General features: G+C 35.3%; 4 protein-coding genes across 6 annotated transcripts; 1 reads left to right on the forward strand and 3 right to left on the reverse strand.

The window, feature by feature from the left end:
- Nucleotides 1-333: 333 nt before the first annotated feature.
- LOC130933150 (dolichol-phosphate mannose synthase subunit 3) lies at nt 334-5,128 on the reverse strand. 2 transcript variants are annotated; one of them, XM_057862687.1, is made up of 4 exons: nt 4,828-5,128; nt 2,654-2,763; nt 1,268-1,375; nt 334-614 (listed from the first exon to the last, which is right to left on the reverse strand). In XM_057862687.1, the coding sequence occupies exons 2-4, from the start codon at nt 2,753-2,755 to the stop codon at nt 555-557; spliced, it is 270 nt and encodes an 89-aa protein (XP_057718670.1). In that variant the 5' UTR covers nt 2,756-2,763; nt 4,828-5,128; the 3' UTR covers nt 334-554. The 2 variants fall into 2 exon arrangements, with proteins under 2 accessions (XP_057718670.1, XP_057718671.1); XM_057862688.1 differs by lacking the exons at nt 2,654-2,763; nt 4,828-5,128 and adding an exon at nt 2,343-2,645.
- A 329-nt stretch (nt 5,129-5,457) lies between these two features.
- Nucleotides 5,458-9,130, forward strand: LOC130933149 (uncharacterized). Of its 2 annotated transcripts, none has more exons than XM_057862684.1 (6): nt 5,458-5,732; nt 6,974-7,009; nt 7,385-7,586; nt 8,240-8,315; nt 8,477-8,594; nt 8,760-9,130. In XM_057862684.1, the coding sequence occupies exons 1-6, from the start codon at nt 5,557-5,559 to the stop codon at nt 8,782-8,784; spliced, it is 633 nt and encodes a 210-aa protein (XP_057718667.1). In that variant the 5' UTR covers nt 5,458-5,556; the 3' UTR covers nt 8,785-9,130. The 2 variants fall into 2 exon arrangements, with proteins under 2 accessions (XP_057718667.1, XP_057718668.1); XM_057862685.1 differs by having other exon boundaries at nt 5,459-5,732; nt 8,477-8,598.
- A 1,826-nt stretch (nt 9,131-10,956) lies between these two features.
- LOC130933148 (uncharacterized) lies at nt 10,957-17,005 on the reverse strand. The gene is made up of 7 exons (XM_057862683.1): nt 16,703-17,005; nt 13,986-14,094; nt 13,551-13,895; nt 13,273-13,319; nt 12,837-12,899; nt 12,575-12,707; nt 10,957-11,421 (listed from the first exon to the last, which is right to left on the reverse strand). Exons 2-7 carry the CDS (start codon nt 14,062-14,064, stop codon nt 11,405-11,407), a joined length of 684 nt encoding a protein of 227 aa, XP_057718666.1. The 5' UTR covers nt 14,065-14,094; nt 16,703-17,005; the 3' UTR covers nt 10,957-11,404.
- A 4,483-nt stretch (nt 17,006-21,488) lies between these two features.
- LOC130935103 (UPF0051 protein ABCI8, chloroplastic) lies at nt 21,489-24,460 on the reverse strand. Its single transcript, XM_057864676.1, has 2 exons — nt 22,883-24,460; nt 21,489-21,995 (listed from the first exon to the last, which is right to left on the reverse strand). The coding sequence occupies exons 1-2, from the start codon at nt 24,314-24,316 to the stop codon at nt 21,777-21,779; spliced, it is 1,653 nt and encodes a 550-aa protein (XP_057720659.1). The 5' UTR covers nt 24,317-24,460; the 3' UTR covers nt 21,489-21,776.
- Between the last annotated feature and the right edge of the window lie 2,496 nt (nt 24,461-26,956).

Here is a 26,956-nt window from a genome sequence, read left to right on the forward strand (position 1 = left end):
GAATTTTTAACTCAAAACCCGCATCACGAACACCCCTAGCCATAAGGGCCTCTATATTCACGAGGAATGTCGACAAAAAGCTTCTCTTCCCAATAGTCCGCTTCCATATTTCACTTTGAAAGGCCTTGGAAGAAGCTCAAAACACACTTCAAATTTATACTGATTTAATACCTTCATAAGAATACAATTTTGATTTGACAAAAAATAAATAATACAATTTTACCCGAAAAATAAAATAATATAGTTCGTTTTGGGTTTAGGGTTGTCCAAAATATCCACCCAGCAACAATGATTAAATTCTCTAACACTAAAGTTTTCAAAAGATCATGTGAATACTGTCAAGAAACATTTTCATAAACATGGTCAGGATTCAAAATTTAATTACAAAAAAGATAAAAGGAAAAGAAAAGTTTATCGAAGTAAAAAGAATTCCATGTACAGTAGTGCTATCCAAACATTTCCCGTTTTAGTATTTGCGTACATTGTTTGACAAAATTCTTTGCTACTCCCATGAAGTAATTGTTAGCAGCTAATTCTGAATGAACAAATTATTATCAGCTAGAGCTAACATCAACTCCTCTTTGCTTCAGATATTCCTTGGCCTCCACAATGTCCTAGATAGAAGCAACATTCTTAATCAACAAGCGCATTCATAATAACATTAACAATTGTAGGACTACTTAAAAAATCAGCTCTATTTGGAGAACAGAATTATATTCTAATCCTTCTGCCCCATGCTTAACATTCCCATAAGTAAAAGGATCAATACGTAGATGAAACGACAACAAAACACCAAAAACATTAGGACCATCAAAATTACATGGTTAATACCAAAACCAGTAAAGAATTGAAGTGAATTACATTGGAGCCCAAGATACAGAACAACCTGCGATAGCTGAGGAAGGAATATTTGACATTTTTTGTGGTTCTATTTTCAAGTGAACTTCTTGGATAGGGTAGTTTAGCAAATCTGTTATTATTACTTCCTTTTATTTATTTTTATATTTTCCTTTACATTTGTTTTAACTTCATTTTTGGAAGGATCTCTTCTCCTCCAACAACCTTTTTAATCTCAACAATATCCAGTTTTACATTCTAAAAACAAACAAGAAAAGTATCCATGAAATGAAAACATTTTTCTATCCTGAAATTATTTCAATTCATACTCAAATCCAAGCATATCTATATATATGACAGGCACTATGAAATGCACATGCCATGACTAATAATAGAAGACATCAATACCAACAGAAGGATAGAATGATACCTCTTGCAACAGTAGAGCTTCTTGAGGACAGGTTGGGAAATTCATCAGACCAACTCCAACCATTAACAGACCATAACATCCTAAAGACACAACAAAATAGACTGGTAGCTGTGCGGACAGAAATAAGGTATAGTCAGTCATGCAAATTATCATTCTAAAATAATAATAACAATAATGAAGAAAGTAAATTGCCAATGGTATTGGTTCAGTGGGAAAAGATTTAAGCTTTTTGCTTGTGGGCAAACAAATTAACAAGGTCTGTTGCATGCTATGTTGCATTGGTAAGGGAATGGTGCGGATTCGAGTACATACAAAAAACATTTTTTTTACAAAAGGGTGGAATATTTATGCGTGAAAAAGGTGTAGCACTTAAAAGGTGTAGCTAAAATTTAGGTCATATTTTTATTATTTGGCAAAACTTTTTAACTTGATCACACTAATGTCTTAGATTTTTCAAATTGAAAAGTGTTTCCAAATAGTAAGAAGTGTGACCTTAATTTTAGCTACACTTTTAAGGTGTTGCCAAAGTTTCATAGCCACCATGTATATATTATACGAAAACTTTATATGATAAATGAAACACATACCAATTTTAACCTAAAAATAATATAGTGTATAGTGTTGCTCAAACTTTCATCTATAATTTGAAAGCTAAACAACTTTTTTTTTTAATACTGAAGATAGTGAGACTTGAACCTACAACCTCTTAGGTGAGTATGGAGAGACTATGCCATTTGAGCTATAACTCGTTGGCAGAAAGCTAAACTACTTAAAATGCACTAAACTAAAATTCATATGATTTATAAAAGAGTTATCCTAATAATTTTTTCTTTCCAAGGTCTGCACTCTCTTGTATATATTTACCCACTCAATCTCGACTAACCACATATTTGCTAAATATAGGAAATCCCAAACCATATTGCAGAAAATGGAGGGAAAAAAAGAGAAATAAACAAATTAAAATACTTTAAAAGGAAAAGGAAGAGGGTTTTATGGCGTTCAGCAGTGTGTGACTAGGAATGATCAGCTCAAGGCTGTCCGCAAGACACAGCAGAGATGACAAGTGGCAACTCACCATGGATCCACCACTTCTGAAACTGCTGATCAAGCTTGCTCACATCACCGTCGGGCAGCTGCTGTTTTGTTGCCATCGATGATTGGAGGACAAGAATCGTGGTGGGTAAGTGAGATCATGGTACCTAGAAGTGTTCGCGCGGACCAGAAGCGTATACGTACCAGACTACCAGATACGGATACTTTGGCAATTTTGCCATACCGGTTGCAACACAGCTTGCATGTGACCCTTGCCCAAAATTTTCGGAAACCCAAAAAAGAAAACTAAAAAGATAAACAAAGAATCAAGCATATGATAACATAAGTACTTACCAGCCAAGTATGACTACGTGGAATTACAGATGATTGTAAGAGGCCAATCCATAATGCAGTGATGGCCACCACCAACGAGAAAATCTTCACAATGTGCTTCATTTATCAATCTGAAATTTGATAAAGTCTATAAATATTATCAACTGCTTATTACATAGGATATTATGAGGATGTTTGGATGCTCTCTTAGGTGGCTAAAGATAAAAACACAAAATTTCTTTGGGAGCTCCATTGCAACAAATATAAAGATAAAAATAAAAAATAAAACAAAACAAAAGAATCAAAGAACATCCCCTCCAGTATCATGAATCCCGTTAACGGTGGTGGCAAGTGGCAAAAGGATAAATTAAGACAACAGATAGAAAAATAATGGAAGAGAACAATCTAACCAGATAGAGCTTGGAAAAGGCATTGTCAAGTTGAAAACAAATGAAAGTTAATCTGCACCTATCGCTTATCAAATGTATTCAACTGGTAAAATGGATATATAGCCTAATCTGTGCATGCAATTGCAATTGCAATTACAATTAACAAATAGGCACATAATAGTGCAGAACAATTTACTATCACCAGCTAAGGTAAAACAAGAATCAATAGTAACTAGAATCAGTAAGAGAAAAAGATCCTCTTGTACTACTTGATCAATATTAATTATTTTTCCACTTCCATCAGATGGGATCTCCATGACGTTCATTTCATTGTTTACAATGACTCAAAGCCCATGCGCAATTTTCCCAGCATCACTTGGAAGTTTAAGAGAGAGTGTTGCACAGCCGTTTGAGAGAGAGGTTCAAAATTAGCAAGGTTCTAAAAACCGAATCGGTCATTGAACCGCTTTAATCACTGGTTCACTGATGCACTCGTGGTCTAACAAAAAAAACCGTTATAACAAAATAATAAATATCCGAAAACATAATTTTAGTCTAATATAAATCTAAAGACGTCTTCTAAATTTAAAACACTACACAAATGTCATCAATCAAAGTCTTATGAACTTATTTAAGTACAAACTCAAAATTGAAACAAAAAAACAAAACAGTAGCAATTCAGTCTCCAGCAGCACATAACTACGCAAAGAAATCACAAAACACTATATAACTAAAATCAATAAATCATGAAGACAGTCACCATGTAAGCATAACTAAGTCACAAATAAAACACAAACACAAACACAAAACAGCAGCAATCCCGTCTCTAGCAGCACATCACTATGCAAAAAAACACAATCCTACATAAATAAAATCAGTATATCATGAAGACAGTCACCATCTAGGCATAATTAAGTCACAAAACAGTAAAACACAAACACAAAACAGCAGCAATTCAATCTCCAGCAGCACATTACTATGCAAAGAAATCACAGAATCCTACATAACTGAAATAAATAATCATGACAGTCACCATCTAAGCATAATTAAATCACAAAACAGTAAAATAAACACAAACACACACAAAACAGCAGCAATTCAGTTTCCAGCAGTACATCACTACGCAAAGAAATCACAAAACACAAAACATCAGCACAACAACAGCACAGCAGAACATAAGCTGAATTAACTGACTTAACAATCTAAGCACAATTAAGCCCAAAGCATAGTTTTAATTGACTTAATTAAATACAAAAAAGCTCAGCAGTGAACAGCAGTGAGCCAAAAAACACAGCACCGCAGCGAAGAAGACACAAACCAGTGTACAACACAGCATAGCAGTAGTGAGCAGAGACATTCAATAATCAATATAATTTGATAATTTCTGAACTAAAAAACAAACACGAACAGCAGGCACTAGTAGTGAGCTATGTGATACAATAAGGGTAGTAAGCACCAACTTAAATTACAAGTATTCCTTTAGGCAATGATCATAAAATTTATCATCAAGAAACTTTTAACAAAGTTTAACAACAGAAAAAAATAAAAGCACAAACAAACCAGTAATAATTTATCGGTATAAATTTATCATCAATCAGTAAACCAGTAACAGTTAATCAACCCAGAACAAACACGAACAAGCCAGTAAATCAATCCAGAATAAACAAGAACAAGCCAGTAACAGTTAATCAACACAGAACAAACAAGAACAAGCAGTAACAGAGTTAAAATTTATTATCAAGCAGTGAGCAAAGCCAATCAAACAAGAAAAAGCACCGAGCACTGACGGAGTATCCGAGGCATTACCTTCCGCGAGGGCAGTGACCAGAGATTTGAGGGAGAGCCACAGACGACGAGAAGCTGGCGACGAACACTGGCGAGCTGGCGACGAACACGACAGAGGGACGACGGCGGAGCAGGACCTGGAGACGCTGGCGTCGGGGGAATGGAAGGGCCTTGGAGCACGACAAAACAGGAGGATTGGCGAACGACTACGACGAACCAGGCGGCGACAGTGAGACCAACGGCGGCGCGATGGAGGCTAGGGTTGTGTTTTTGGGAGAAATAATGAGTATGTATGAGAGTCAGGAATCAGAAATGGGGCTCGAGAAAGGGGGGGGGGGGGGGGGGAGGGGCAAGGGCTTCAGGTGACTGAGGACAAGAACCTGGCTCTTCTTTTTAAAACAAAACGCAACACGACGCTGTTTCATAAAAATCGGCTGGGTTCCGATTCAGTCCGACCGTCTGGTTTTCGTCCGGTTCAACGGTTTTAAAGCGAATTTTAAAATAGCGGTTTTTATTGTTGGACCGGAAGGTTCGGTTCGGTTTACAAAACCATGAAAATTAGGGATCTTTCATATCTTATACGAGCGGCATTTAGGGAATTTCACTTTAATGCCCGCTTAAAAAAAAGGTAATCGAGGTTACTTTTACTTCTACCTACGCAATAAATTCTTACTCCTTGTGGGCTGGCTTGTAATGAACTTGCCCAGTTGCCCTGTGCCGTAAAACAATAATAGAAGAGATAAAGCCACCATGTTGACGGTGATCAAGGTCATCTGGGTTTCATATCTGCTTTTCTTGGTCGGTTCTCAGGATTCTAATTCCATTGCACAAGGCCAATTCCTCTCCATCCAAACGAAACCTGACCCGGACGATTCTGCTGCCTCCGCTCGCTGGTTACTTTCTCTCAATTCCTGGGGTGTCTTGAAGTATACACTCTTTTCCTCCATCCTTTAATTTTGATATAAGTACACTACTTACTGCTCCATGAATTTCTATTTCAGAACTTTTAGAGGCAAATAACTCTTTGGAATCGGTACCAACATACTAATTTTTTCATATTCTATGGGTTTTTGCATGCGGTGATGCTACATTATGAACTTATTTAACTAAGTTTACCCAAGTTGGTCCAAAATAGACACGTAAGAAGGAAAAAATTCGGTTATACTTGATTACAAAAGTAACTTGTTCGCATAGAATTATTATATTTTATTTCACTTGATAAGTTATGGGATGGTTAATTTGTGTTTTACTCTCACGTAGTGTGACTGTAGCTCATAACTCCATACTTGGTTTTCCCTGTTTAATTGCAATTTTACTCCCTCAATCTCAAATTAATTGTTGACTTCAACTCTGTTTATGGATACGTTGGTTTTCTAATTTGCCAAAAGAGTGACAGCGATGATTAATTTGAAATGGAGGGAGTACTTGATGGTTAATGATATTGTGGTAGTTTGATCTTCGCTGTTGGTTTGTGTTAATTATTTATGTTAGAACGTTGGTTCTTATAATGTTGATTATCTGTTATCGTTCTAATGAGTACATCATTGCTTTGTGATGAAATTGAACTTATTAAGTATTTTCCTATCTGTAAAGGTGGAAAAGGATCAGTTATATGGATCAAATGATTCCATTGTGTATTATCATGTTTGAATTCACCCCACTAGGGGGAATTCTGATACTATAGAGTGACAATTTTTACATTTTGCCTTCTTCCTTAGATTTTTCACTTCTACCATCCATGATGCACATACCTTTATGTAATTGTCGCCTTAATTTACAATGGCTTTGTGTTACGAGATGATTTACTGTAGGAGGATAAAGTGGAAGGGTGTGCAGTGACTTATGAGTAATGACAAACATAAACCATAGATGATGTGCATTGACCACCTTAAATTGAAAATCGATGACGTTTTGGTTTCAGGTTTCTCATATGTCATTGTCCTTTATATTGATGCAGAAATGAATCAGGATAAAATTTATGATGATACCTTAAAATACTTAACCATTTTCACACTGAGATCAAGGGAATTGCCCTATGAGTATTGGGCAGTTGCTTAACCGTGTTCGATGTGTTATGTCTTGTCAGTTCTTTATCATTTAACTGTTTGGTTTCGAAGTCTAAAGTTCAAATTATGTTTCTCAAGCGCATTTCTTTGATTCTTTGCAGTACTATCTCAACTGATCTGGATGGAGCGCCCTTTGGGTAAGCATTTCCTACTTTTTATCAGGCTGAATTCAGGAAAATTGCTTTTTACCAAGTGATTTTGAAAAGGCTGAGATTGTCGATTTCTTGGAAAAGAATAGTTGTTATTTCATCTATGCACAACTGCATACTATTCGTTGTATGAGGCCAATGAAAACGAAATGGCAAAATAAATGCTAATCTCAATTGCTATTTGCTATATTTCTTCTGCCTTCAATTTGACCAACCTTCTAAATTATCTATTCCTTCAAAACGTATATTTCTGTAAAGGAATAATTTTTATTACATCCAACATTATTTGATCATTGGATTTGCATTGTGTAATTTAATAATTTCCAGTATTCAAAGTAATTAAATCTTATTATCTATATGAAGGAATGTGGTATCATTTAGCGATGGACCTCCAAATGAAGGCAGTGGCATCCCATACTTTTACTTGACAACTCTTGATCCAACAGCAAGAAATGCATTAAAAGATGAAAGAGCCTCGTTCACAGTTAGTGAATACCCTCTCGGGACCTGCGGTAACCTTGACCCAGAGAACCCTGCGTGTTCAAAAATTACTCTAACTGGAAAGGTGTGTGAAAAAAAATGAAATTCAGTTGAATATATTCATGTAGGTGTTGCCGCCATGGTTTCCCATTAGCTGATCTTGGTCCTTCTGTTCTTCAAATTTTCAGTCTTTCTTCATGCTAGTTTTTTCTCTTTGGTTGTTTTCCACCTCCAGACTAGTTGAACATGATGTTTTGGGCGAAAAATAAAATTAACATTACGTCTAGTGGCCAACTAATGATGTAGCAATATCTATGGATCTTTGTCCTACTTTATAAATTTTTCATTGAATCTCCAGCTTGTGGATTATTTCTTCAAAAGGAGAAGCAAAAGAATGACATTATCGTGGACAATGCTACCCTTTTTACTCATATACTTCTTTCCTGTCAATTATACGAGATAATGTGAACCACACTATATAAATTGATGCAGATTTTTACAAAAATATCCTCCATATAGGTGCAAGGTCTGGTTTCTGAAGAACATTTGTGGTCATATTTAAAAGTCTAGTTCATTGATTTGTAAATGCCAACTTGTTTTCTTGTGCTCCTGTATAGTACGTTATGTCCTTAAAGTTTTAAACAACTTTATTTGAGGAAAGGGAAAATCATAAAGAAATTTTGTGCTTCCTTTGATGATAAGTAACTTGGATTTTGATAGCTGTCTCTTGTGTTTCAGCTTAAATTGGTTGATGATTCCAAGGAAGCCGAATTTGCAAGAATTTCCTTGTTTTCCAAGCACTCAGAGATGAAGGGTAATACCTGAAAATCATTAAATTAGATTAGAATCCTATGTGTTTTATGTCGGATATTTGACTAGTTGCAAATTTTCAATGACCAGCTTTCTCCTCATTATATATTTTTCTTGCTAAAAAAAACTGATTTCCGCTATTTTAATTTTGGTATTCTTTAACAGGTTGGCCTGAGGGTCACAACTTTCAAGTCTTCAAATTAGAAATAGAAGACATATTTCTAATAGATTGGTATGGCGGTCCGAAACCTCTCAGTGTGGACGAGTACCTGCATCCCAAAACGTAGGTACTGCAGCAGAAATAATTTCCTTTGAATGGCAATGATATAACATGATAACCCCCCACCCTAAACAGGAACAAATGAATAAAAGTTTTATGCCATTTATGAAATTCTCATCTATGATTTCCTAATTAATTTTTATCCAATTATGGCTATGTCATCCACAGGAGCAGTCTTGGCTTCATTGTGTGAATGCTCTTCTAAGTCATTTCTATTTTGGGCTATCTGCAAATGCACATATTCATTGGAGCTATTGTAAATATAAGATAAGTTGTATATGTTGTTTCAAATCTTTGCATTCCTTCCCATATACTCTTGTATTCTTGTACCATCGTTATGTATCCCTTCGCCATTTGAGATGCTTCTCGAAGCATCGTAATGTTGAAGAGGAAACAGCGTAAGCTACTGCTGTTAACCCTCTACTTTAAGTTTTTTATAGACAAACAAATTGTGTATACTTGACCAGTGTGGCTATTAAATATGAACATATGTTGCAACGGTTCAGTGTGCCCTATTTTATTCGACCTCTTTTCTGTTACCAGTATCATCTATGTATTAGTTGTCATAGGTGAATTTTATGTATCAGTTATCTTGGGAGAATCTGATACGCTCATACGCACAACTTCTTTCTAATTTTTAATCATTATTTTTGTTTTTTGATTAAAAATTGCCTATGTCGAATTGTAGATAGAAAATAAAAAATAAATAAACTAATCCGTTTAAGCTAGTGTTCTGAGAACCGAATTGAAAATTGGTTCGGTTGACTAGGAATCGATCACCAAATCATTGGTTCGGTTGACTAGGAATCGGTCTGATTCAGGATAAAAATCCTGTACCAATCAACCGATCAAAAATTCAAAAAACCAATCAAACAATTGGTTAATCGGTTAAATTAGTCTGGTTTTTTAATGGTTAACTGATTTAAAATAATAAAATTATTATTTTTAAATTATATATTTTACACATAAATATATTATTTTAAGTTTAATTGGTTCATATTTATTAAATTTGTAATTAAATTTTTATTTTTTTTTCAATTAGGCCCTAAGGCTGTGTTTGTTTCGAGAGACGAGGAATGAGACTAGGCAATTAGTATTTAGTATTGTATTTGATGACTCGATGACTGAAATTTCTAAGAACAGAGATTTAAATTTTGCTAATATTTAATTCTGAAAAATGGCCTCACTCAAAACAGTTAAATTTCTCTCTCTCTTTCTATCTCTCTTCTTCGATTCTACTCGAATCCTCTCCCCTTCTCCTTTGTCTTCTTCCAACGATGGCGGTAGTAATAGTGACTCCGATCGAACAGGTGTGACCGATTTAAATTAAACCGCTTATCAAATTCAAATCGAAACCGATTAAAACGACATTAACTTGTGTTTGATTGGATTCTATTTTTGACAAACTGCACATATTGAATCAGATTTTGGATCTACTTCTCAAAACTGATTTAATCCAATCCAAACCACACAATGTGATATAATATAATTTTTTATTATTATATTTAAAATTTTACTTATAATATATTCAATTTGTTATACATTTTTATCTTATTTATGTATTATTATTGAGGTAAATAATAAATCAATATCCAAAAGATTTTAGCACTAAATAAAATATTCAGATATAACTTACTCTTATATACTTCACACTAAATATAATACAGAGACTCTATCTTTAAGTGAAGAGTGTGCCAATAGTCAGACCATGGATTAAACACCAACTATTTGCGACATAAGAGAAAATACTACGACCTAAACTTTGTTAAACTCTAAAGTGATCATTAAAATTGACCGTTTGCACAAAAAAAAAAATCACCGAGATTTTAATTGCACCATAAAAATCTCCAAAATTAAAAAAATTGCACCACGTGATTCCTATCCCCTCTCCGTCGAGTTACTCGTCATGCCATGAATAACTTGACACATATCCTTACACGTTGGATTAGACAAAACAACATTACCTTAGTTTTGACGATAAATATTTGTTGACACGATGTTATTTAACATAATACAACTTTTTTAATCTCGATGATATTTATAATGTAATTGAAATCTCAAAAGCTTTTTCAGTACAAACGACCAATCTGAGAAACTACTTTGGACTTAATCCAAATGCTACATTGCAAACGTCGATAGGGTGAAAAAGGAGAAAGATTTAATGCACAATCAACTTAGGTCTACCTTTTTGTTTTCTTTTTTATGGGATTGTATGCCGCTTGCCATTATTCTATTGCTTCTGCTATTACTTTCAGATTAAATACTACATGATGGTTTTCATAACAATATAAAACATCTATTAGCGAAAAGATTACACAATTCAAATTATTAAAACTCGTAAAACGAAGGGTTAAATTGAGTAGCCTGGGAGAAAAATCTAAGCATAAATTTAAAATGAGATTGACCAATACAATCAATCATAGCTATCACTTACATACTCATTTTAAGTAGTCTGTACTACTCTTAACAGAATGGAACCAATCCTAACATACATATTTAGGAGAATAATTCTCATTACTGACTAAATAACTGAACCACAATGTAAATATGTAATAATCTAACAATTATGCTTCCCCAAGTATAAACCAACACTGAATTTGAAACTATATGGTATAAGCAACTTTGTAGAATGGTCTAGCAACTGAAAACCAATACTTGCGTTTCTTCGATCTAATTAGTCAATGGCATTCATCTAAAACTGTAGAACATTAAATGAAAAATGATGAACTAGGGGCCACCAAATTTACATGGCCATCCTCTAAGGAGATGAAGAGGATGGTACTGTCAGTGCGCATAATAGCTTTAGCAGGCATTTAACCTTCTTCTGACTCTGCAGATAATAATAGATATCATAACTAGAGTATTCTGGAAGATTTCAGGATTTTCATTCAGTGTGAAAGAACAAAAACAAAATCAAGGGTTGAAAATATGCAAAGTCGACCCCAAAATTGACAATGCTCAAACTCAGCTTGATAATATTTAGCTCAACTCATGGTTTGATTCATTTGTTATTGAGCTTAATCTTATTATGGAATCTTCATGCACGAGTAAAATTTCAAAGACCAGTTTGAACATTAACCCTTAGATATTAATTAAGCTTTTTGGCTACAAGTACATACTTATTTTCAACATATTTAATCTACAAGACACATTATGCAAATAATTGAGATATTATATATTATTATTGATAATATATAATGATATAGGTGATATTATACCAAGGTCTCAAGGCATCTACATATCTATGTGAACCGATAAATGAATATACAACCCTGCTCATGGAACATAGCAAAGTTAAGTTTGACTCATTTTATAAATGAGCTCAAACTTTTAGCTCAAGCTCAGTAGCTCACGGGCTCAAGAGCTTAGCTTATAAAGTAACTAACAAATTGAGCTAAAAATAGCTCACATGCTATTAGGAACAAGGTAAATGACCGAAATTGCACCAAAAAAATTCATAACGCTATAAAAATATCCAAATAAGATACGAATGACAAATAAATCTCAGAAGATTTAAAAACGTGACACCATTAACAAAAATATCATATTTTTTTTACATAAATGATAAACGAATTTTGTATTTAGCAAACAACTTGTGCATTTTATTTTAAATTCAATCATTCACAAAAAAACATTGAAAAAATTCCTTGACACATCACCAAATTTTAACTATGTCAAAGTCTCATTTTTCTAATAATACTTACAAAAAGTCGCATCGAAATCTAATATCTAAAGTATTTTATGAAAAAATATAACTAATATCCGGTTAATTTTCTCACTTTTTAAATCTTTTGGAGCTTATTTGTTATCTTTCCAAGTTATTTTTGTTAGCGGCATAAACTTTTGGGTACCATCTTGGTAGTTTATTTTTGATAAAGTATGCAGATGTTAAAAAAAAGGAGTTGTCGCCTTCTCTTCATGCAACAAGGAAACTAAATGAACAAGATATAGCAATAGTTTCAAATAGAACATTTGCTTCATACCATATATAGCTTCCATGTTATTTTCCTTGTAAACACCAAGAGGTGATCCATGAACAGAGAGAAGCATCTCGCCAGGTTTTGGCAGCCTAAGGGTTTTGGGCGTCATCCCAACAGACAAGCGCTGACTACCTACCTGCAAAAGGCAACAAAGCCAAATCAATCACAGCTGTTTAAAAAATAGCCTCAGCAACGAATACTAGAGTTCATAAAGTCATCCATAAAAAACAGAAGGTAAAAAATAAAGGGAGAAAAAAATACGGACATTGGGAGTCTGAAGACCTTCTTGACTTGTGAGAGTCTGAGCTTCACATGGCTCCTCAAAAACCTATGTAACAGACATTCAATCAATTCATATTATCACAATACATTGCAATCACTAATTAGTTGTTATTTGCAAGCTGTTTAAGTTAGTCATAATAGATTTAGCAGCGTATGCAAAGAAACTAGTAACAGAGGTAAGTTCTCTTCCATCTGTACATGAAACGATCCTAAATGAATAGCAACGTTTCTCATTCAAATTAATTCATGGATGGAGCACATGATGGAAATGAGAATGGAAGTGCTATATCAATGCTGCTCCTACACAGCTACCCCAATTTTATGTTGCATCAAGTCTTGCGTAAGTGACCCAAATAAGCCAGCTAAGGATGTTAACAAATACAATTAATCAAAGTGCACAGAGAAGATAGAGAACATACAAAGTCCTTAAAATGAAGATTTTCATCACCAAGATATCCTGTTCTCCCTGCCAACAAAGAAGTAAACTAACAGGTATCAACTACAATGTATGCCAAAATGTATAAGAACTATAATATCTATAGTAAAATCGTTCAAAATTGAAGGAACTCAAACAATTTAAGGGGCATAGAACAATAGTATGTTTCGTAACACACATTTCCATTTTTTTTTATTCAATTTAAGAAACTTTAATTCAGATATGAAATGAGTTAAATCAAAAGAGAAAACTAATCACTACCAGTATTGCTAGAGTATTCAAAACCACCAAACTGAGGAACCGAAGCAGGACATTCCGAAGGAAAAGCAATTGAAAGCCTCTGGAACAGAGAAGCGTGCAAATCTCTTCCTACACCACCACAGGTCGTGGACATTCTGCTCCCTCTCTCTTTCCACTTCACATCGAATTTCCCATTCTCTTCATCTTTCACAATTGAGAGATTCGGTAAGGTTTCTTCGAAGACCTGCAGCATTGGCTTCCGGAGCTGTTCCTCACTGAAACACGACCGAACCAAACGAAGTTCCATCAACAGTCGCTCGATCTCAACATCACGAACCACCCTAATTGCACTGATTTGACGCTCCACTGTCACAAACACACAGGTAGAGTTTTAATGAAAATAAATAGTGAAAACTTTATGCTGATCAAGAAATTTGTTATTTGATTTTGCTGTACCTTCGATTTCAAGCTCCTTGAATTGAGGTTGCTGCGTTCGGGTTTTAAGTTCCTTCAATTGAGTTGATTGTTTAACCATTTTCTTGGCTCTGCGCCTTGGAAATTTTGCCTTTAATAGTAAGAAAAAAGGGCTACAAATCTACAATAGACCACAAATAAAGACACAAATATCCTACATGATATAATTTACAACATCCATGTACAAGTCTCCAACATTCATTAAAAATTTTCACCTATCATCATTTTAATCTACATTATTACTTAATAGACCAAAAATTACAGCAGGTGGATAGCTTTTTCTCATCTCCTAAAGCAATCACTCAATCTTTCCTCACAACATCCTTCATTATTTTCCCTCCATCTTATGTGATATGTCCATTCCCTTTGTAGCATTTAGCAACATGATACATATATAGAGATATCTTTTAGTCATCACAATACGTTTTTAGATGCCCTTTATATCAATGCATATCTCAACTTTTCTTTCTTCCTTCTTTCTTTCTCTTTTTATTTCTTTTTTTTTTTTTTTTGCTTAACTCATTTTCTTCCTTGACATCTTTTGACTGTAAACTATTAATTTTTTTTAATCCATAATGGGACCAAAGTGGTCCCAAAGATTGTGTTTCTTCAACTTCTCAACTTTTTCAATGAATAACAATATTCTGTGTGATCTGATATATTTCAATTAACAAATTAACACACACAATAATAAAAGACAGGAATATGGTTGGTCTAGCAAGCAGTCATCAATTGCATAGCCATACAGAAGTCTGGTCACGTGAATAAAAGATAAATTGAGAAAAATAAAACAAAACAAAAGAATCAAAGAACATCCCCTCCAGTATCATGAATCCCGTTAACGGTGGTGGCAAGTGGCAAAAGGATAAATTAAGACAACAGATAGAAAAATAATGGAAGAGAACAATCTAACCAGATAGAGCTTGGAAAAGGCGTTGTCAAGTTGAAAACAAATGAAAGTTAATCTGCACCTATCGCTTATCAAATGTATTCAACTGCTAAAATGGATATATAGCCTAATCTGTGCATGCAATTGCAATTGCAATTACAATTAACAAATAGGCACATAATAGTGCAGAACAATTTACTATCACCAGCTAAGGTAAAACAAGAATCAATAGTAACTAGAATCAGTAAGAGAAAAAGATCCTCTTGTACTACTTGATCAATATTAATTATTTTTCCACTTCCATCAGACGGGATCTCCATGACGTTCATTTCATTGTTTACAATGACTCAAAGCCCATGCGCAATTTTCCCAGCATCACTTGGAAGTTTAAGAGAGAGTGTTGCACAGCCGTTTGAGAGAGAGGTTCAAAATTAGCAAGGTTCTAAAAACCGAATCGGTCATTGAACCGCTTTAATCACTGGTTCACTGATTCACTCGTGGTCTAACAAAAAAAACCGTTATAACAAAATAATAAATATCCTAAAACATAATTTTAGTCTAATATAAATCTAAAGACGTCTTCTAAATTTAAAACACTACACAAATGTCATCAATCAAAGTCTTATGAACTTATTTAAGTACAAACTCAAAATTGAAACAAAAAAACAAAACAGTAGCAATTCAGTCTCCAGCAGCACATAACTACGCAAAGAAATCACAAAACACTATATAACTAAAATCAATAAATCATGAAGACAGTCACCATGTAAGCATAACTAAGTCACAAATAAAACACAAACACAAACACAAAACAGCAGCAATCCCGTCTCTAGCAGCACATCACTATGCAAAAAAACACAATCCTACATAAATAAAATCAGTATATCATGAAGACAGTCACCATCTAGGTGTAATTAAGTCACAAAACAGTAAAACACAAACACAAAACAGCAGCAATTCAATCTCCAGCAGCACATTACTATGCAAAGAAATCACAGAATCCTACATAACTGAAATAAATAATCATGACAGTCACCATCTAAGCATAATTAAATCACAAAACAGTAAAATAAACACAAACACACACAAAACAGCAGCAATTCAGTTTCCAGCAGTACATCACTACGCAAAGAAATCACAAAACACAAAACATCAGCACAACAACAGCACAGCAGAACATATGCTGAATTAACTGACTTAACAATCTAAGCACAATTAAGCCCAAAGCATAGTTTTAATTGACTTAATTAAATACAAAAAAGCTCAGCAGTGAACAGCAGTGAGCCAAAAAAACACAGCACCGCAGCGAAGAAGACACAAACCAGTGTACAACACAGCATAGCAGTAGTGAGCAGAGACATTCAATAATCAATATAATTTGATAATTTCTGAACTAAAAAACAAACACGAACAGCAGGCACTAGTAGTGAGCTATGTGATACAATAAGGGTAGTAAGCACCAACTTAAATTACAAGTATTCCTTTAGGCAATGATCATAAAATTTATCATCAAGAAACTTTAACAAAATTTAACAACAGAAAAAAAATAAAAGCACAAACAGACCAGTAATAATTTATCGGTATAAATTTATCATCAATCAGTAAACCAGTAACAGTTAATCAACCCAGAACAAACACGAACAAGCCAGTAAATCAATCCAGAATAAACAAGAACAAGCCAGTAACAGTTAATCAACACAGAACAAACAAGAACAAGCAGTAACAGAGTTAAAATTTATTATCAAGCAGTGAGCAAAGCCAATCAAACAAGAAAAAGCACCGAGCACTGACGGAGTATCCGAGGCATTACCTTCCGCGAGGGCAGTGACCAGAGATTTGAGGGAGAGCCACAGATGACGAGAAGCTGGCGACGAACACTGGCGAGCTGGCGACGAACACGACAGAGGGACGACGGCGGAGCAGGACCTGGAGACGCTGGCGTCGGGGGAATGAAAGGGCCTTGGAGCACGACAAAACAGGAGGATTGGCGAACGACTACGACGAACCAGGCGGCGACAGTGAGACCAACGGCGGCGCGATGGAGGCTAGGGTTGTGTTTTTGGGAGAAATAATGAGTATGTATGAGACTCAGGAAGCAGAAATGGGCTCGAGAAAAGGGGGGGGGGGGGGAGGGGCAAGGGCTTCAGGTGACGAATTTTAAAACAAAACGCAACACGACGCTGTTTCATAAAAATCGGCTGGGTTCCGATTCGGTCCGACCGTCTGGTTTTCGTCCGGTTCAATGGTTTTAAAGCGAATTTTAAAATAGCGGTTTTTATTGTTGGACCGGAAGGTTCGGTTCGGTTTACAAAACCATGGAAATTAGGGATCTTTCATATCTTATACGAGCGGCATTTAGGGAATTTCACTTTAATGCCCGCTTAAAAAAAAGGTAATCGAGGTTACTTTTGTTGTGATAAGATCAAATGAGGTGGATGATCATCATTTAATATGGATTACTCACATTTTTAAGAGAGATGAGTTTAATGAGAGTTGAAAATGTTACTTCTTGTGTGTCTATAAATACATGTATTGAGGTAAAATAAAAATATACACAAATGCAATAAGACACCTTTCTCTCTCTTTCTCTAATTATATTTCATTATTTTATTTAATACCTCTTCCTTGTTTATTTATTTAGTTATTTCATAACACGTTATCAGCACGAAACTCTAACGATAGTTTTATTAGTGCTTACGAACTTTGCGAATGTTGACAAAATTATTCATCAAACAAGAAAATTAAAGTTATACTCATAAAAAAATAGGTTCCATATGACAAAATTCTCAAATTCTAATTTTTTGATGACTTTTTAACAAAATTCTAAAAATTAACCCATCCTTCATCTTTATCTTCATCCTCAATTTCACGAACCTCTCTTCTTTCCCAAACTTCAGCACCAACGCCTATTCTTTTAGAAATGAAAAATTTTAATGCAAAAGTATCCAAAGTACTTAGAATCTAAAAGGTCATTCTCACCACCTATACCACCACTACCAACAACAACAACAAACAAGATTAAATTGCCAATCAATTTACAAAATTAAGTCATACCCAAAATTTAAATTGCCAAAAAAATTGAACAAACCCTAAATCTCAAAATGTTAATCAGAAAAACAGGCTTAGTACAGAAAGGTGGCAACAAATGGGAGGTGGTCACGACAGAAAGAAAGATTGATGCGAGGATGACGACGAGGCTGCGAGAGGCGGCAACGATGAGCGACGAAGAGGCTGCTGGAGGCGACAACGATGCTGCTATGACGGTTTTGTTGGAGGTGGCAATGACGAGAAAAATCGATTAGGAGGCGCGACGATGACGAACAAGTGTGAAGCAAAAGGTGACGATGTTGTTGAACAAGCGCTATGCAAGACAAGTGTGAAGCAGAAGGTGACCACAGCAAGAGAGCGGTGACCAACAGTGAAAATGATTATTGTTTATTCAGCCATGTTAAGCTTCTGATTTTGATTATGGTTCTTTTAGATCTTAAAGAAGAAGAAGAAGAATATTTGGGAGAAAAAAAATTAAAGTGCTGAAACTGTAGCTATTGATGGATGGAATTTTTGAAGAACCGCGGTTGTTGAAGTTTGGGAAAGAAAAAAGAATAGGGTTAATTTAAAAATTTTGTTAAAAAGTCAATAAAAAATTAGAATTTGAGTACTTTTATCATAAAAACCTATTTTTTCATGAGTACAACGTTAATTTTCTTGTTTGATGGAAAGTTTATGAGTACTAATAGTTATTTTTTCAAAATTTAACTAAGTAATCAAATCCAATTTTCATATTATAATTAATATTTGTAATTTTTTTACTAATACTATATACATTAGTATTTACTGTTTATAAACTTAAAGTATGAGTAAAAAAATTAATTTTTTACAATTATTAAAATATATAATTTATTATACTAAAAAGATTTTTGGGATGTTTAATAAATCGTTACAATAAAAAATACTTCGTTACACTCTTTTGATATAGCACTTTGTATGCAAGCCTCAAATTTTATAGACCAAGCTCTAAAAATTTTTTAAAGCAATCTCAATTTTTTTAAAAAAAATTACACAACTCTATTTTACAAAGTAATATGTGAAGGTTAAGAATATTAAATCTCTCTTGTCAAGAGTATATTATTTCAAAATAAGCGCCATGGATAATTTCAAAGTTATTTCTAGAATTATTATCAAAATCACTTATAAAAACTCAAGAATTAAAACTAATTTAATGGTATAAATTTATGACAATGCATTATGCATGTATCATGTATTTTTATTAAAACAATATCTAAAGAACCTCTATTTGTACCGTTTCAAACTTTCATGAATGTTAAAAGAGGTTAATAATTTTAAGAAGTAAACACATGATGTCCAAATAAAAGCCTAAAAGATCTTTCCTTCCTTGCACAGAAATTGATTCTGCAAATTCGAAGTTTTGACACTTCATCAACGTGATCTTCACATCTTTACTAGATTTGGCAGCCGTCAGAATCTTCAGTTTCTCCTCCTGATACACAACCTTCTCCATTCACGAGGCAAAAGATGCTAACTAAGACTAAGAGGACTCAACGAATATTAACTCTTCACTGTATTATTTTGTTAGTTTTCGCATTTTAGAATAACATTTTCACAAAAATTGTGTCAAAATTAAATAAGGAAAAAAGCAAGTAGAAGGGTGATAAGAAGAAAAATGAAGTTCAACTACAGAAATATAGAGTGAAAGGGTAACAATTTTATTCACAGAATCACAGGTGATAAGATGCCAACATTTTTACTCTTTTTTTGGCATGCACTAAAAACTATATCTCTTGGGAGTTTCACAATTTGGAGAATGCTTGAAAAATCTGTATTAATACTGAACCCTCAAACTTCAAGCTCATGAGTTAGTTCACGTTAGAATCAAATTCATCAAAAAGTTCGTTGAAGACCTCAGGGCAAAATCCAGAGATCATGGTGGCAGCCATGACTTTTTTTTTATAGTCTATTCCCTTTTGCTGAAAGTAAAATAATTGATCAAATTAGCATATCATTTTACAAAATTATTCTTGATTTTCTTGCTTGCTGCTACAGTGCTACAGGGGGTGGATAGAGAAAAACAAACTTGCCATAAAGTTGCCCTTAATAAGTTGCAACTAATTCAAGGCAGGTTTGATGGTAAGTAGCAACTCTACACATATCACAATTCACAATTGTACTATTATGTTACAAAAAACACAGGGACTGTTGTTTAAGGAACCATTGAACAACTCATTGTCACATTCCAAGCAAACTTTGGCAGTCACTGATACAGATTCATTAGCACTCAATAATTGGAACTTTATCATAAGTAAGATCTCGATCTCCAAGATCAATATTTTGTCCTATAAACACAAATCAATAGTTGTGTATTATCATCGCACCAGAATTCTCTGCGACTGACTGTATCAAAGCTCCCTTTCTTTATGTATACGGAACTATATGCTTCTTTTGGATCAATGTTTTACATGGATTTGTCAGTTATTTGATATGAATGTATGATCTTAGGGAATTGGCAAACAGACAGTTACATTCTTGGTGGTTGGATTTGATAAAGTTGAAGTATCTATGTAATTCGTTTCCTCTTCTATGGGAAATTTACTAAATATTCCACTTACGGTGTGCATAAACTATTGATTTTTCTTTTTGGAGAATTAACACTATGTTTGGATCAATGGAAATTAGAAGGAAAGAAAACTGAAGGAAGGAAAATCGAAGGAAAATGGAATTTTCCCTTGATTGGATCAGCACAGAAATTGGATGGAAAAGGAAAATAGTAACGTAGGGCCCACATCCAAATTTTCTTTCCCAACTTGCGAAGAAAACTGCTGAGAGTTTTAAAGTAAAAGTAAAATTACTAACATGCCCATTATTAAAATTAAAAACAAAATTTATAATATTTAATAAAAATAAAAAATAAATTTAAAAAATATTATTGTTTATAATAATAATACATTAAAATTCTAAAAAATAATTAGAAACACTTTTTTTATTAAAAAAATAATTTAAATATATTAGTATATTATAATTTACATATAATATATATAAGGGTATTAATGTAATTTTATACTTTATGATTTTCTTTCTTCTCACTTTTCTTTCCATTCAAACAAAAGAAAATTTTTTCTCTATTTTCTTTCCATCTATTTTCTCTTAAACCAAACAACATACAAATAACTCTACTTTTCTTTCTATTTTCTTTCCACTCATTTTCTTTCCTCTCATTTTCTTTCCTTCCATTTTCTTTCTTCTATCCAAACAAAGCCTAAGTGACTCGAACTCAATATCTTTAGATGAAAATAAAGAGATTGTCATTTGAGCTATAAAATTTATTATTCTTTTACTAACACTTTAAACTTTAAGTACTAAATTTTAAATTCTAATTTCTAATATTAATAAAAGTGGTTATAAACTTGGTGTCATCGGAAAGTAATTAACTAGTCAATTATCATTTTATTATTTTCCACTTTAGAGCTTTTTTTTTTCTTTCACGAAGATCGTGTCAAAACTAGATGAAGGAAAAAGCAAGTAGAAGGGAAATTAGATGAAGGAAAAAGCAAGTAGAAGGGGGAATAAGAAGAAATACAAAAGATCAACAATAGAGATAAATAATTAAATAGAGTAAAAGGGTAATATTGACAAGAGAAGGCTAATCACTAATGAATCTAATTCACGACGAATTAGTCCTTGTCCTACTAGGATGGGAAATATTGTAAGAAACACAAAAAAAGAGTAAAAGGGTAACAGTTTTATTGAAGGTGATAAGATGACAACATTTTGAAACTCTTTTTTGGCATACACTAAATCTATATACATCATTTCTACAAAACTATATTCTGAGGAGTTCCACAATCTGTAGAATGCATGAAAAAGCTGTATTAACCTACTGAACCCTCAAGCTTCAAGCTCATGAGTTGGTTCACCTCAGAACCGAATTCATCTGGAAGCTCATTGAAGACATCACGGCAAAATCCAGAGATCATAGCAGCCATGGCCTTTTCGTAGTCTATCCCCCTTTGCTGAAAGTAAAATAATTGATCTTCTCCAATTTTGGACGTGCTAGCCTCATGTTCAATTCTTGCAGTAGGGTTTTTAACCTGCAAAATAATTGTTAATTGATAAACAAAACAGAATTATCATGGTGATGGTCTGATGTTCAAGACAGGAATACGCACAGTTGTACGGAAGTGGGAGAATTGATTAAAAAAAAAAGAGTGAAACAAAGGGAATTAACGGTTGTTTGGTCAGGTATGCATTAAAGCTAAATCTAATAATTAAAGTATAAAATCCAATCTAAACTTCCAGCCTCCCTGAAATAAAGAAAATTACATACACACCCCTTACTCTTAAGGAAAAAGGTACTAGACAAGAACCCTATTTTAGCTATAGAAGAAGAATGTCTAATATCAATTAATTACTCTTTGCAATTTAATCATTTATTCAGCATTAATTCCTATCCCTACAATAACCAATTATGCATTATTCATCTGGATTTCAGTTTAATGCACTCATCTTTAAATAGGGCGGGTAAAGCTAAAGAGAAAAAATATTATGAAAAGCGAAGGCTAATATATATGAAAAGTAGTCCATATTGACAAGGCTAATATATAAATAATCCAACCATATTGGATCAAATAAACAGATGATTGCACTAAAAGTAGAGTTTAAATAATCATACTTTCATCTCTCTAACACTACTTTCTACTATATGATATGAAAAGTATAGTTTTTCCAATTTAGTTTGGTTTGGTTAATTCAAAATAGCATGACTCATCCTTCTAAGCAACATCTTAAGTTTGAGTTCTGTCATTTGTGAATGGCTTAATAGGAATTCAATACAATCTATCCTTGTATAAGTTATCTAAACAAAAAGAAAATAACAAATAAAGTTCCAAACTTATTAAATGCCATTAAAAACACAAATTCCAGCTAAACAAGTATTAGCAATGCCAATCTGAAACCAAAAACCGAACCAAAATGGTACCTGGATGTAAGGATAAGTATTGGCTGCTGCAGTATCGCCAATAAGCATTGAGTCACACTGCGACGAGTTTCGAGCATTCTCCGCCTTAGACTGAACCTGAACAAGCCCTCTGTAACAGTTCCTTGAATGTCCAACAGAAATCCCCTTAGAAATAATCCTGCTCCTCGTATTCTTCCCCTTGTGTATCATCTTTGTCCCGGTATCCGCCTGCTGGTGATTATTGGTCAAAGCAACAGAATAAAACTCTCCAACACTATCATCCCCTTCCAAAACAACACTTGGATACTTCCAAGTAATGGCAGACCCCGTCTCAACCTGCGTCCACGATATCTTCGACCTTGCGCCGGCACACAGCCCTCTCTTCGTCACGAAATTGTATATCCCACCTCTCCCTTCCTCATCCCCTGCATACCAATTCTGCACCGTGGAGTACTTAATCTCGGCGCCTTCGCAGCAATACAACTCCACCACAGCAGCATGAAGCTGGTTAGTATCATAAGAAGGCGCAGTACACCCCTCCAAATACTCCACAAAGCTTCTATCATCAGCAACAATCAGAGTCCTCTCAAACTGCCCTGTCTCCATCGCGTTGATCCGAAAATAAGTCGAAATCTGCATAGGACACTTAGTATCTTTCGGAATATAACAAAAAGATCCATCACTAAAAACAGCAGAATTCAAAGCAGCATAATAGTTATCCTCGTTTGGCACTACCCTCCCTAAATATTTCCTAACTAAATCAGGGTACTCCCTAATAGCCTCCGAAATGGAACAGAATATGACTCCAGCCTTCTCCAGAGTCTTCCTGTGAGTCGTGGCGATCGACACGCTGTCAAGAACTGCATCGACCGCCACGTTGGCAAGGCGGTTCTGCTCGTTGAGCGGAACCCCGAGCTTGTCGAAGTATCGGAGAAGCTCGGGGTCCGCCTCGTCGAGGCTGCCGAGAGTTGGTTTCTTCTTTGGTGCGGAATAGTAACAAATTTCTTGGAAGTTGATTGGAGGGTAAACGTTGTCGGACCAATTAGGCTCTTTCATTTTCAGGAAATTTTCATACGCGTTGAGGCGGAACTCGAGCATCCAATCTGGTTCCTCCTTTAAGGTGGAGATTAATCGGATCGTGTCCTTGTTGAGGCCTTTAGGGATGGAGAAAGAGTCGATGTCAACGGTGAAACCGAACTTCTTATCGTAGTCGCGGTTTCGGAGAATTTCACGGATTTTCTCGTCGGAGGTTGTTGGGAGAGTGGTGGAAGGGTTGATGTTGTCGTAACTGACATCGGCGCGAACCTTGAAGAGCCGCGAGGGTTTGTTGTGGGGTCGGGGCTTTGGGAACTCGAGCTTTGTTGTTGGGTGAGGAAGAAGGGATTTTGAGAGCTTAGAATCGCAGGTGGGTTGAGGGGATAAGGTGGAGACGCCGTTGGCCAGAAGCGACGCCATGGATGATGTTTGAGTTTGAGAATTTTCTGCAGCTTGGGGTTGGTGGATTTCGGTTTGGTGTGGTTATGGTGTTGAATTTGATTTTCCAAATTTGCGAATTTTTGTGGCCACACCTTTTTGTGTCTTGTGGGTAACACGAACCCTGTCTTGGCCTTTAGACACTGTGTTGGGGTGGGTGTGGCGGTGTGGGAGTATAGAAAATGGGAAATTCCCCAAGTAATTAATTGATGTTGAAAAGTATAATTATTGTTGTTATTGTACATAAAATATTAAATATGTATTTGATATTTTAAAAAATATTATACTATTATAATTAATTGAGTGCTTTATTTATATATTGGGTCTTGGGTCTAAAATGGTCTGATTCAACCGATTTAGTTTGTTGTCTTAATTTTGAGAGTAAACTACCATTTGTATCCACGAAAATTGAAAACGCTGATATTTATCCATAAAAAAAGAAAATTACTATTTGTACCCATAAAAAATGGTTTTTACAAACAAAATTATCTAAACTCTAAAAAATTAATTAAAATCTCTAAACCACTAACCCATCTTCTCTCTCTCTTTCCATTTTCTGAGCTCGTCGCCAGCTTCTCCTCGCCACCATCACCATTCTCCTCGCCACCATCACCATTGACCTCGAACCAGAGCGCCAGCTTCTCCTCGCCACCATCACCATTGACTTCGAACCAAAGTCTACTGTGTTAGAGACCCTCCTCTTCACGCTACCTTATCTCCGCCATAGCCAACCCTCTTCACCTCTTTCTGCGTCGTAGAACCACCACCATCACTGCCTGATCCCTGCCATTGTTATATCTACCTCTTTGCTTTGTTCTTCATTACAGGTTCATGAACCAACCCATTTTTGCAGGCTCCGATGGTGCAACCAGCTCTCCCCACAGGTGGAGTATCACGCCTTCAACCACAGGTGGATCGTCAAGTTCGGTTCGGCAACAAGTGGGTGGGCCACCATAGCCCGACTCCTCTCCGGTAAAACCTCCATTTCTCTGCCACAAACCACCTCATTGCCACTCCTTCATCACCATAACCTTCACCTTTGGAGGAATCAAAATCAACCCAAAGAGGAATTTGAAATGGATGACGATGGATGAGAGTCAAAATTGGATCTTGATTTCAGCTAAATCTAAAGCTGTTCGAGGGAACAAAATATTGAAAATGGTATCATGGAGAAAGCTAATAGAAATATGACAAAAAAGAACATAGATCCAAGGTGTGAAGAAAGTGCGGAGAGAAGATCAAATCTGAACAATCAAACACAGAAGTCTCGTGTATTTGGATTCACTTTTTTTGGGAGAAAAGAAAAATGGTGAAAGAGACAGAAAGAGAGACAGAAAGCTCATCACGATTTTGGTTCGCAAAGGGACCGCGGTGGTGGCGGCTGGTGCAGTGGCCCGTCAAGGGCACTGGTTCGGTGATGAGGAGAAGGTAGCCCCGGTAGGTGAGGGTGGTCGGCGGTGAAAAAAGGAGAAGGGGGCACTGTGACTCTAGGGTTGCTAGCGGCTGGGTGAAGAGGGTTAGGGTTAGAAAGGTGATTGAGTGAAGGAGGTGGTGTGGTGGTGAAGATAAGGGTAATTTAGGGATTTTAGATAATTTTTTAGAATTTTGATAATTTTGCTTGTAAAAATTATTTTTTATGGATACAAATGGTAATTTCTTTTTTTTATGGGTAGATATGTCAGCGTTTTCAACTTTCATGGGTACAAATTAATTTTAAGCTAAATCCTTTAAAATTATTATTAAAATTCGTATTTTAAATATTTTTCTCTCTTCCTATTATAAAATTTAATTTTATAATTTTTTTGGTTCATAATTAATTAATTTATTAATTATTCATTAATTTTCAGGGTTTTACAGTTTTGGTATATCCCAAAAGGTTCTAAAAGATTTTGAAAAGTTATAGAACAATATATATATATATATATATATATATATATATATATATATATATATATATTGTTCGGTAGTCGGTTGCCGGACAGGTCGGGTGGTTATGGGATAGGGTGAGGAACGCTTCACTCGCGGTTGTGCTAAGTCCGGATTTGCCACGTAGCCGAGCTCCCGTTGTGAAGGAAAAGAGGGGGGTGCCACCTGCAAAGACACTCCGACGCTCTAGTCAGCTAGTGTGCAAGCAGGGGAAAATGATAGGAGAAAAGGTGACGTACCTTGGGGGAAGAGCCAATCTTCCCTTTATATACATGTCAGTAGTGGGCCCCTCATGGGGACAGGCCCATATTCTCAAGGACATTGTCCTATAGCTGCGTGTGAGCTGTACAGGACGCGTGTCCGGGTCGGTTAAAGGGCGCGTAACCGGGCCGGGTGGAGCTCGGGCCGGGTTGACCCGCGGGAATCCTGGGCCAGGCCGTAACAGTGCCCCCACGCGCCAGTGGTAGTCGTGGGAGCTATCAATGGCGTGTCGTCTCGCATCTCACTTGTTCTCGTCAGGTCGGCCGCTCATGGGAAGAATATGCCCCCAACGCGCGTGTCCTTTGGTTGCATAAGCAACCGTTTCATCGCATCGTTCCTGGCGCCGAGCATTGAATGCTCATAATGGGGTGGAAAACCCTGTTTGCAAAGACTATTCTGCCCCCAGATTTTTCGCGCTTCCTGGGAGGCAGTTTT

Source organism: Arachis stenosperma, chromosome 6 (genome assembly GCF_014773155.1).
Source record: "Arachis stenosperma cultivar V10309 chromosome 6, arast.V10309.gnm1.PFL2, whole genome shotgun sequence".
NCBI lineage: Eukaryota > Viridiplantae > Streptophyta > Magnoliopsida > Fabales > Fabaceae > Arachis > Arachis stenosperma.

Bases quoted from the DNA above. Each gene is read 5' to 3' on its own strand.
- LOC130933149 (XM_057862684.1), top strand. From the start codon at position 5,557: ATGTTGACGGTGATCAAGGTCATCTGGGTTTCATATCTGCTTTTCTTG. The intron at 5,733-6,973 runs GTATACACTCTT...GATTCTTTGCAG, and splicing joins AATTCCTGGGGTGTCTTGAA to TACTATCTCAACTGATCTGG. The intron at 8,595-8,759 runs GTAGGTACTGCA...TGTCATCCACAG, and splicing joins GAGTACCTGCATCCCAAAAC to GAGCAGTCTTGGCTTCATTG.
- LOC130933148 (XM_057862683.1), bottom strand. From the start codon at position 14,064: ATGGTTAAACAATCAACTCAATTGAAGGAACTTAAAACCCGAACGCAG. The intron at 13,896-13,985 runs GTACAGCAAAAT...TGTTTGTGACAG, and splicing joins CAAGGAGCTTGAAATCGAAG to TGGAGCGTCAAATCAGTGCA. The intron at 12,900-13,272 runs GTATGTTCTCTA...TCTGTTACATAG, and splicing joins ATCTTCATTTTAAGGACTTT to GTTTTTGAGGAGCCATGTGA.
- LOC130933150 (XM_057862687.1), bottom strand. From the start codon at position 2,755: ATGAAGCACATTGTGAAGATTTTCTCGTTGGTGGTGGCCATCACTGCA. The intron at 1,376-2,653 runs GTAAGTACTTAT...CTGTCCGCACAG, and splicing joins CACGTAGTCATACTTGGCTG to CTACCAGTCTATTTTGTTGT. The intron at 615-1,267 runs GTATCATTCTAT...GCTTCTATCTAG, and splicing joins AAGCTCTACTGTTGCAAGAG to GACATTGTGGAGGCCAAGGA.
- LOC130935103 (XM_057864676.1), bottom strand. From the start codon at position 24,316: ATGGCGTCGCTTCTGGCCAACGGCGTCTCCACCTTATCCCCTCAACCC. The intron at 21,996-22,882 runs GTACCATTTTGG...ATTATTTTGCAG, and splicing joins ATACTTATCCTTACATCCAG to GTTAAAAACCCTACTGCAAG.